Source organism: Olea europaea, chromosome 2 (assembly GCF_002742605.1).
Source record: "Olea europaea var. sylvestris chromosome 2, O_europaea_v1, whole genome shotgun sequence".
NCBI classification, from domain to species: domain Eukaryota; kingdom Viridiplantae; phylum Streptophyta; class Magnoliopsida; order Lamiales; family Oleaceae; genus Olea; species Olea europaea.
Window position 1 is genome coordinate 28,361,263 of NC_036238.1, and position 11,820 is coordinate 28,373,082.

The 11,820-nt window shown below is 34.8% G+C and overlaps 2 protein-coding genes across 2 annotated transcripts; one reads left to right on the top strand and one right to left on the bottom strand.

Moving 5' to 3' along the window:
- Positions 1–1,486: 1,486 nt before the first annotated feature.
- On the top strand, positions 1,487–3,121 carry LOC111369715 (zinc finger CCCH domain-containing protein 20-like). The gene has a single exon (XM_022991340.1). It carries the CDS (start codon positions 1,550–1,552, stop codon positions 2,636–2,638), a length of 1,089 nt encoding a protein of 362 aa, XP_022847108.1. The 5' UTR covers positions 1,487–1,549; the 3' UTR covers positions 2,639–3,121.
- Positions 3,122–6,960: 3,839 nt separating this feature from the next.
- On the bottom strand, positions 6,961–11,651 carry LOC111369721 (vacuolar protein sorting-associated protein 32 homolog 2-like). Its single transcript, XM_022991352.1, has 6 exons — positions 11,619–11,651; positions 10,845–10,944; positions 8,048–8,133; positions 7,847–7,938; positions 7,532–7,646; positions 6,961–7,396 (listed from the first exon to the last, which is right to left on the bottom strand). Exons 1-6 carry the CDS (start codon positions 11,634–11,636, stop codon positions 7,205–7,207), a joined length of 603 nt encoding a protein of 200 aa, XP_022847120.1. The 5' UTR covers positions 11,637–11,651; the 3' UTR covers positions 6,961–7,204.
- Positions 11,652–11,820: the final 169 nt, after the last annotated feature.

An 11,820-nucleotide genomic window follows, 5' to 3' on the forward strand; every position in this document is an offset into this window, starting at 1 on the left:
GTTTGGCGGCCTCAAATTTGAGGTTCAACCTTTTAAATAATGTGCAGCCTGGGCCGAATTGTTCTATCCTGTTGACACATCACGATTTTAATAAATATACTTTAAAAAAAATTATTTAAAATTATTTTAAACTAGTCTCTTTAATGAACTAGACTTCTAAATATTTTCGTATCTGACGCTCTAGCGCCTTCTCGTAACTTTAGGGGAGTCGGTTAAGTTAACCCACCTCCTTAAAACGACACGCCCGTAATATAATTCCCTCACAGCCCAATAAAAAGGGATGAAGAATGCCTACAAAAGCTTGTATCCTTATCCAAAATACACGTGTAAGAATTACAGTTATCGTGCCACGTTCTTTACTTAAAATACGAAAGAACATGCTATTCATTTTAGGGTAATTGGCGCAAAACATCCTTACTTTTCGAGATTATTGTGGAAAACATCCATACCTTTCATTTTTTGGCATTTTTGCCCTTATTTACCACCTTTCTTGCGCTGAAGGTCCTTTTCACTGTTTTTTGAAGATTTTGTCCTTTATTCAAATAAAAGAAAAAGAATAGAATAGAAAACAAAAGAATTAATTGCAACTAATACCCCAAAATTTCAAAAAATTACAAATTAGTAATAAATATAGGAGTTAATAGCCCAAATGGTTACTAAACTTTGCCAAAGGTCCAAAAAGGTCATTGAACTTTTTTAAATACAAAAAGAAAAAAAAAACCAACAAAAAAAATTGAAGAAACGAGCCCCACCAACAAAAAAAGACAAAAAAAATAAGGAAGGTGAAAATGGAGGAAGGTGAAAAGTAAACCAAAAATTATTTTTTATTTTTTCAATCATACATTTTTAATCAAAATTTATTGAAAATTTTATTTTTAAAAATAAAGAAAAAAATACAGATTAGTTTTGCTAAAAATAAAATTTTCAATAAATTTTGATTAAAAATGTACGATTGAAAAAATAAAAAATAATTTTTGGTTTACTTTTCACCTTCCTCTATTTTCACATTCCTTATTTTATTTTTATTATTATTATTTTTGGTCCTTTTTTTGTTGGTGGGGCCCGTTTCTTCAATTTTTTTTGTTGGTATTTTTGATTTTTTTTTCTTTTTGTATATAAAAAAGTTCAATGACTTTTTGGACCTTTGGCAAAGTTTAGTAACCATTTGGGCTATTAACTCCTATATTTATTACTAATTTGTAATTTTTTGAAATTTTGGGGTATTAGTTGCAATTAATTCTTTTGTTTTCTATTCTATTCTTTTTCTTTTATTTGAATAGAGGGCAAAATCGTCAAAAAACAGTGAAAAGGACCTTCAGCGCAAGAAAGGTGGTAAATAAGGGCAAAAATGCCAAAAAATGAAAGGTAGGAACGTTTTACACAATAACCTCGAAAGGTAAGGATGTTTTGCGCCAATTACCCATTCATTTTATTACCCCCGAACCCATGTGCAGTAACCATGGTTAAAATTTACCCTAACCATGGATGAACCTCCATTACCCCAGCAGTTTATAAACAAACTGAACCCGTTCGACAATACCACAAAAAAATGATGATCGGAGTAAGAAACTATGATAGCCAGACGGAACATGTACCTCCATGGTCCTTCGCTACAGATGATTCCAACTCTTACATTCTTAGCCCTAATATGAATGTTAACGGCGGCGGGGGCGGCTCCATTGATGACTATTCTATTTTCACGGCGTTGCAGCGCTATTTGCCGTCTAACTCCGTTGGGGAAGGGGACTTAACGGTGGACGCGCACACGTGTGACCAATTCAGGATGTTTGAGTTCAAGGTGAGGAAGTGCTCGCGTGGGAAGTCACATGACTGGACGGAGTGTCCGTACGCCCATCCCGGTGAAAAGGCTCGCCGGAGGGACCCCAGGAAGTTTCATTATTCCGGCACCGCGTGCCCGGAGTTTCGTAAAGGGGCCTGCAAGAAGGGTGACGCATGTGAATACGCACATGGGGTTTTTGAGTGCTGGCTTCACCCGGCGCGCTATCGTACGCAGCCATGCAAGGATGGTCTTAACTGTAAGAGAAGGGTTTGTTTCTTCGCTCACTCGGCCGATCAGCTCCGGGTTCTGAGTCCACGAGCCGAGTCGTATGACGGCTCGCCACGCCGGCTTGCATTCATATCATCGCCGGATTCTGGCTCTCCACCGACTGAGTCGCCACCAATGTCTCCGATGACCCCTGCCGCCACAACCTCCATGAGCTCTCTCAATCGGTCGCTCGGATCGAATTCAATCAACGAAACAATCGCTTCTTTGCGCCAGCTGCAGTTGAACAAGGTGAAGTCTATACCTTCCTCTTGGAATCTACAAGTGGGTTGTTCTCCCTCTGGGCTGGGTTCGCCCCGGGTATCCGTTACCCGACCTGGATGCTTGAGTCTACCATCAACTCCTACCAAACCCTTGTCCCGGGCAGGTTTCAGGTGGGACAAGGACGTTGGCTACGAGGAGCCACCTACGGAGAGGATTGAATCAGGGAGGGATTTGAGGGTTCAGATGTTTGAGAGATTGAGCAAGGAGAATCCATTGGTTAGGGTTAACCACTTGAACTGGAACCTTAACCCGAACCCCGCTCAGGACCCGAACCCTGACATCGGGTGGGTCTCTGACATGTTGAACTAATCATGTTTTATATTTTGGTGGCCTTCTATTAATTCTGCATGCAAATAGTACTGGAAAAAGGGAAAAGCTGTTAATTTGTCATTTTGGGAGCAACACATTGAAGATTCTGTAAATTATGTTGCTGCATAAACTGCTGGTTATTACGATGTCGTTCGGTTTTCGCCTAGTTTTTGAACGAATAGTTTCCGTACAATCTATCTGTAAATATATTAGCAGTTCAGTTTGAAGAGCAATCTCTCTTTTCTGGGGGCTGAAAATTTGTAAGAAAAGATGAGAGTTCATTGCAAGAAGACCTGTGCTGGCCAAAAAGAACAGGTAGCCCAGAATATGGATTGCTTTATTTTTATTTATTAATTAAGGTTGTTCATAGTTATTTATTACCAGTGTTTTCACAAGCTCAAGTTATAAGCTTGTAATGCAAGTTAATATTTTTGAGTTAGGATCTTTGTTATAAGCTTTCTGCCGTTCAGTTTTAGCTTCCAACACGTTAGCTAATACTTCAGAAACTATTGAAGTTATAATTATATAAAAATGAATAGATTCACGATGAACTTTGTCAATAAAAGATTATTTAAGTCCTCACATAAGCATGATTTGTTGTAAATTTTTATTTACATATACTGAGCAATTTTCTTCAATGTGTGTGGCGAGGAGATCAATTCTGCTAGGATCTTGTTTCGAGTCTCCTTTAGAAAAGAAATTGTATTTTTAATTAATGTTTAGACATTATTTTAAACATGTAGTTTTTAGTAAAATAATTTTATACATAAATTTAAGTTTTTTTTAACTATGAGCCTGTTTCGGATTATTTTTTGTCGTTAGGAAAAAAGTGGGATTTTTTTGTGAGAGAAGAAGTCAAATATGACACATAGAATAGTGAAATAACGATTAAAAAATTAATTTTTTAGGGGAAAATTCATTTTCAAACTGACTGTATATATTTTTTATTAATACATTATTTAAAATTATATTTTTCTCTAGATATGGATATACATGGAAACAAAACCAGATAAACAAGTTTGTACAAAAATGGTAAACTCTAGCTTCAACCTTTATGTCTGGATTGGAGAGACAAGAAAAGGATTAGGTTAAGGATGCCCAATTGTGGGGACAGATGAGATTTTCTTTTAGAAAGGTTGGATTTTGTTTTGACCAAACAATGTGACCTTGAAACTTGGAGGGTCTTATCTCTTGAAGTGGGATCCACCAATACCTAGATCTAGGGCTACTATTAATTGCAAGGGGCTAACCCTCCCATCAGGCAATTACAAGTGTGCGGTTAAAGCATACTATGGGAAAATTGAGCTCATGGTTCTTACTTTTGGCTTGGGTGATGAATTGGTCCTCAATCTACCACTTTTTTAAAAAAATAGCAAGTTGATTTCTTTAATTTTTTGATATTACCATACAATAAGTTCTTCTTAAACATGGAAGTCATTCGAGTATTTGTTCTTGACACTCACGTGGTCAAGTTCATAAGGCTAGATTTTGTTTCTGAAACGGAACTAATGTTTAAAGATATGGAGTACATTGTTTAATTTGTTAATGATCACCATTATTAGACCCCTTGATCATGTACAGGTACATGATCCACGCTTCGAAAATATTCCTTTCATTGTTGTAAAACAATCTTTGTATTTGTAAAAGATTATTGAAATTAGAGGGATTTGTCTAATATCTATTATGCATGTGGTTGTACGAGGCGTATTGTGAAATCTTGCTCGATGATCATGTCATAACCAAACTTCATATCTTGAACCATGTTTGAGAGATTGCTGGAGACCATGTCTCCTTTTTGACTTGAAAACTTACCCTTCCTCTCCATGAGCTCATTTATTCATTTATAGTTATCACTATTACGATCAAACTCGAGATTTAGAATGACGATATTTATCAAGGACTACTTGATGCATGATTCCCTTTTTGGTCTTAACAAATTGTATTTTTTTCTCAATTCAATGAAAGATTTGGATAGGTCTTATTATTATTCACTACTAAGAGCATTTTGAATAAAGTTGTAGGTTCTTGTAGAAGTTTATCACGTAATTAAAAGTGGATGACATTTTTTAAAAAATCTCTTCAATGCAAGCTAACAATGATTCGATCAAGTTGACGTGACAAACAAGAAATAGATGTCTAAAAGCCTGTTCGATTGAAATGTTCGTCTAGATGAAGTTGCTTGGACGTGATCTTTTTTTAAATGTCAATGAAATTAAACTCACTTGAATAACAATTTGTAAAATACATTGAAGATCAATCTTGGGATTGATCATATATTCATTAAACATCGATATCATGTGAACTTAAAAGTCTTTCAAATTGACCCCTCTTGTAGACGGTGATCCACTAAATCCATTTAATCTTGCAACTTTAGTGAAAGGTTGAAGATAAATTTTTTACTTTTTAAAAGTTTAAGGGTTAATTAACCACTCAACTAAAAGATTGAAGGGTGATAGTGCAATTTCTAATATAAAGCTATAGGCATTATGATTTTTCCGTACATCTGATTTTTTTTTTTATTCCAAGTAATTGATTGAAGATGGGGATGGTATAGTCGTAGGTACATTTGTCTGCGCCGTGCCAAAAGAAACACTACAAGTGTGCGGTGATATTTGTTGGATCATCATTACAATTGACATTTCCCTGCGCTGATGGAGTAAATGCTTGTACAGTTTGGTCGACCAAATTTTTAGTACTCTCAAAATATAAAAATTCAATACTTCATGATATGTGTATTATTATTTACACGTGAACTAATAGGGACAAGAAATACTAAAGTTTCGATCCTCATTATTTGGTAAAGAATCCGTTTTGAAATAATAGATTAATGTAAAATATGTGCTTAAAAAAAATTAGATTTGCTTGTAATATTATTTTATTGAAAAATGTGCGCTTACGTAAAAATTGAGGTCTACGGAATATCAAACAAAAGGCTTTCATTGACATTCGTAGCAGCTAATCTAACAAGATAAGACTTTCATTGACTTTCACTCTACCGCGTTGTCATACTTCTTCATAAAAAATATTTCAAGTGGGAATGTATCCTAAATGAAACGTCAGAATTCTTGGATAGTATTTCAATGGATAATGCAGGTGGAGAGACATCTAGCCGAAGAATCTACAGAGACCTTTGCTATCTGCCTGCCTTTACGGAGGAGGTGAGCTTTACTTAGTTTTCTTTCATTCTCGTATCTCCGAACCTTAGATCTTGTAGAACTTGAATAGAGAGACCTAAAATGGACTCGGATCCTATCACTGCTCGAACAAGAGAATATATCAAAAATATCCTTCAAGAAAATTTGGAATGATTATGCATCAATAATTTAATCTTCTCATCTTAAGAAACTCGTCTCAGTATACTTGATTTTTAGACATTCTTGGGGTTCTATTGGCTTGGGAGAATGTTCAATCATAAACAATTTGAATTAGTGGTGATTTGATGTTGGCATAGTTGATTAGAACCCATTAATTTTTGGCTTGGCGTAGCTTCTATGAGTGTGATGGTTGGAAAATTGTTGTAATTATTGTAATTCCCACTCGATAATGCCATTCCCATCTATCCACTCCTTTCGGATATTACGGAACGTGATAAGTTTGATTAATTGATTTTTACCAATGTAATATTTGATGCCGACACTGTTATTCTATTTGTGGTTGACAAGGCACAATATTCTTAAATTAATAAATTAACTTGCCATCCCTAGTATCGATTATTTTGAAGCCAGACACAAGCGTAAAGAAATCTATTTATAGTTTAAGATTGAACAAAAAAAAGTGCAAATGCCTAAATAAAACTACATAAAAGTATAATATCCAATTTCATTCGGTAAAAGAAATCTTATGGAGAACTAAAATTTATCGAATCGATAAATGTAATGATCATAGTTAAAGGTTGAACTCCAACCTTGAGGGACCCCACCGCTCTGTCCCTAAAGATTTGTGAGAAAGGTAAATCGCGGGATGTACCCCAACAGATTAGGGAATAAAAGCTCTATGTACACTGCGCCTACAAGGAGTCCAATTCCATGTCTCAGAAATTGAACCCCCACACTACGGTTGCTTGTAAGACGTGAGATAACCTCACCCCTGTCATTTGCACCACTGCGCTATGCCCGGGAGGCAATTATCATAGTTGATAGCTAGTTGGTTAGTCAAATTCCAATGGAAATGATACAAACTTCAATTCAATTACTTCGACCATTTTCAAGCCCAACACGTTTACAATATAGAGCCATTAAGGGTACTAATCAGGCCACCATACCAAGAAGGTCGAGGATGGGTGTGTTCGAGACACAGAAAACTCGAGATATTAAAACACAAACTAAGCAACGATCCATGACAAAATGAACTGTTGATCTGGTATTTTTAGCATTTGCCTCACATAATATACACAGAATATAGTTGGAAATTTTAAGTGTACCACGAAGTTGAAAATGCTGGTTCATAAATTTCCCAATCAGTTCTGGTAGATCAACTGTTACACTAACACATCTACTTGAATATCTTCAACTCCACACTGACGGATAACATTGAATTTACCAGTGAAATAGAAAAGAAAAACGTTGCTTAAAGAGCCATTTCTGCTTGCAGAGCAGCGAGTTCATCTTCCTCAGCTGTAGGCTTATGAGAAGCAGGGCGAGCTGGCACTCTGCCTGTTGGAACATGTACTGGAGCAACTGGGGCGGTGGTTGCAGGCTGAAGAAGTTGTTCCTCCAATTCTGCACCTTCCAACTCTTCAAGCTCGGCCTCCAATTCATCCTGGAATGAATGGAAATATTCACTTCTAAGCACAAATGTACAAGTACACGAAATATAAAACATTGGATAGACCTTGATAACTCTGATATAATTAAAGCTTCAGTAATGTCAGTTTAACAGGAATAAGACATAAACCTCATCAAAGTCCGCTGCTGCACCAATGGGGGTAGCCAAAGCTTCCTGAATCATCTTCATGTTCTCTGTCTGTTCGTTTATCTCATCCATTGTCTTGTCCACGTCATCAATATTCCTGAATGTTAGATACCATTTGAAAATTGGGTTAGATACTATTTAGGTGCACATAATATGTAATTTGCCAAAAATCCTGTTCGTTTATGTAATCTTACTCTACATCAAGATTTTGTATAAAAAGATATTCTACCCCATAGAAAAGGAACATAATTATTTCATCACATCTGATTGTCTACATAGTTTAAATCAACAACTTACGTTGCTTTCTGCATTGCTTTCATTGCCGCTGCCCCAGATCTTAGAGCATCAACAGTTTCAGTTGTGGCTTTTGCACCTTCTAATAGTATCATCTAACAATGAAACGTTTGATGTATGAACTCCAAGTGAGACTTTCTCTAAGAAATTTATTGATTCATTGACAAATATGCAATACCATGCAAATGGGAATCCAAGGCTAACCTGATCGTGGATGCGTAGTTGAAAATTTCCAAGCTGCTCAATTTGTTGTTCGTATAACCTCTTCCTCTTCAAACATTGTATAGCCGCTGCACGAAGAAATGTTTAAAATTAACATCAGTTGACTTCTCAGTTTAATGAAGATTCTCTCACGGCATGAAACTTACAAAACGATTCAAGAAAACCACGATGACTAGTAACAGATTTGGGACAGCAAAAAGAGCCATGCAGAAATATTTTAAACTAAAATTACAGAGGCTAAATTGCTGAAACTTCTTTTCAGTGCAGACTAGTTATTACTGCATTAAAATATCGCATTAAGGGACTCTCTATTTATCAAAAGCATTTTAGGTATAACAGAGAGCATCTTAAAATTTAGAGAGTAAATTTTTTATAAACTACAATAATGCTCTCTATTTTGGCTCGTTATTTTACTTTTTATGAACAAAATTTGTTGTTTTCTCCTCATTAACTTAAATATTTTTTTAGATGTGGCAAATCAATTCAAATATGGTTTGAATAATTTGAGAAGTAGAGTATGAAATATGCAACTTATTAAATCATTATAAAGCAAGAATAGAGTAGAAAGCCAAACCCTATCTCTATTGAACTTTATAATTTTAAAAGTTAAAATAGAATCTCTTGGAACTTATTTTTATGCATTACCTCTCTATTGGATGGCGTAGGGACATATTGCAAACACTAATGCATCCATAGTTATTAACCACAACCAGTATGTTGACCAAGGCAAGCTACCAGGTCATTGGGTCACTTGTCCAAAACGTGGGTCAGTGTATTAATAAGGGTGGACATGATTCCATTCAGATTTGGTTTTAAGAGAATCGAACCCAATTATGAATTTTTATTTATTTATTTTATTTATTTTTTAATAATAATGGAACCAACGATTTTTTTTTAAGATACGAAACCAAACCAACCCGGAATCAAATCGTTCAGTTCCGGTTTTGTCTGATTTGGTTCTGGTTCCATTACTTAAATTTTTGAATGATAAATGCAAATTAAAATCTATCACTATATCTCTAATAGTATTATATGCCTATAAAAAAAATAGAGTAAAGATCAAACATTCAGCAAATTCAACTTCAAATTATCAATCATCAAATGAAATATTGTATGATAAAATTCATTCACAAAAGTCCAAATTAACAAACAAAACATAGTCATAATTTGAATATACAAACATCAAGTTCCATCCCCATACAAAATAGTCTAATAACAATGATTGATGAATGTAGACGAACGAGTCATTGACAATAGTTAAATTTTTTGGTGTGATTCATTGATTTTGTAAAAAAATATATACAAAAAAGTTTTAAAAAGTTGAGTTTGGTTCTTGGTAACCAAAACAAAATCATCATTATTATTATTATTATTATTATTTTGTGGAACCGAACCAAACTGCTTGGCCTGGTCATTTTGTCCACCCCCAAGTGTATATATTGAAGTTTCTTAAAAAATATTAACTGAACTCCTCAATTAATTAAATGTCCTTTTATTTTTGGAATATAAAATAAAATGTATAAATTGGATCAAAAAATGATGAATGAGTTTCGACTTCTGTTTTATCATGTACAATATATTGATGCTGTAATAATGTTTTTTCAGTCATTTCAATATAAGTTGGTTTGTGGTGGAAATAATCTCCCAGGTGTTGAAGATTCAAATTCAAAATATGTCAGAACTTTTAAAAATTTCAAAAACTGGGTTGGTTTAACCGCACCAGTTCACAGTTTTTGAGGGAAAACCTACCAGTTCCTCAGGTTCAAAATCGGTTCAGTTGCTCATCAATCTTACTATCCTACGGTCCAATCTGGTCTAGGTTTAATAACTATGAATGCATTACTTTAATCTACATGTTTCTTCTTCCTTTCGGCAAAATCACTAAGGGAGGATGTGGGCAGAAAGTGATGCGGACAATCATTTACTATTTATTTTCTATTTGGACTATTAGTTATATTTTATTTGAATTATTATTTATATTTCTGTTATTGGGCTTGTTTAGCGGGTTTGGCCCAAACCCTTCTCTTTAGGATTTTTGTTTTGTTATTTATTTCTGTTTTGTTGCGTATTTGAGACAGTTGATGAATTGATTGAATAATAAAGTGGCTGTAGCCCCGTTTTTCCTTTCTTCTTCCCTCTCTCTGTGTTCTCCTCTCGGTCCCCCCTTCTCTTCTCCTCCCTTCTCCTTCTTCTTTCTTTCTTTGTTATTCGTTCTACATCAGCAAGTGATGCTCATCCCATTAGAAGGCAATCTAAAATATTAAATTTGGAAGGAAAAAAAAATTAAGTTTTTAAATAACTACTGCTGAACTCTCGCGCAAGCTTACACATTTAAACTAAGTAATTGGTAACAGTGGTTTGACAGATCCATACATAAAAAATAACAGAGATTTATTGCGTCAACCAACAAGAGAAACTAGTTACCGGGTGAACCAAGTTAACCAAGTTGAAAAACTAATTTCTCCCTGCAACTACAAACCGTACAAGAAATATTATACCATTCAAATGAATACAGAAAGTAACCATTGCACTACTGCCTCACTGAAATATGGTTTCCATAAATGTGAATGTAAATAATGTTCATACTATTTTAGTTATAAATATGTTCCATAAGCAAATTCACCTACAAAAATATAAACACTAACATTACTGAAACGGCTTACAAAAGCTATAAATGGACACCCCAAGTTTTTTTTCCCATTCCATTTATTACTTCGGTTTATTATGTTTTTTCAGGCACGACAGAGGGGGCGGGGGATAAAGAATTTTTGGTTCGCACCTCTTTTGTTTTTCGCTTTTGTGAAGTCCTTGGCCTTCTCAACCTCAGCAGAAGCCTTCTTTTGAAGTACTTTTTCCTTCTTCTCAAGCATCTCAAGATTCTACACAAGGATAAGAATGAAATAACCAATCTGTGGAAAGATGGAAAACATTCAATACATATAGGAAAAGCTACAATGAGTTATAAATCTGACCAATTCAAATGTTCAAGACAAAAATTTTAGAGATAAAGCCTGTTCAAAGATCAATACCTATGCTACCATCACCTTAAGCACGTGAAAAATAATTGCTCACTAAAAACTACGGATATGGTAGAAGCCACAATACCTTTCAAAGCCAGGACTCTGATGCCAAAGGAACCTTACAAGAAAATTAATATTTTGCCATTTGATCATATTTCTCATACTCACTTTCAGTAAGCTACTTTCCAAATGACAACAATAGGAACGAAACACCCAAAATGTTTTCGCCTTTGTGCATGCCAGGGGGCTTCTGTACAAGTAAATTGCTTATATGTGATACAAAGAGAGAGCTCTATGCTAAACTCGGATACCAGTACTTTTATAGTAAAACTCCGCTTAAACCAAACAGGAAGATTAAATTCCGCAACAATTGATTATAGAAGAGTTCTGTTTTAACAGTAAAGATTCACTTAACCAGATGTAAATAAAAATAGTAATAAAAGAAACAAAGTCCTAAGTTATTAGGTAATCAAACTATAACATAAATTCTTGTTAATATGCAGAATGTCAGCAAATATTTATGAGGTTGTTACCAATAAATCCAAGTCCATAAGCGAGTTGTCAGCTTGGGTCAACTAGCTTAGTGTCTCGTAATCCAAAGCAGAAACAATTTGACAACAACGAACCTTACATAGCTAAAGCCAACTTAGAACAGAAAAAGTTTTCTTCTTTTTGCCTTTTATTTTCCTGTTCCTCCGTCTTTCGTAATTGATGATTCAGATTAACAAAACTACA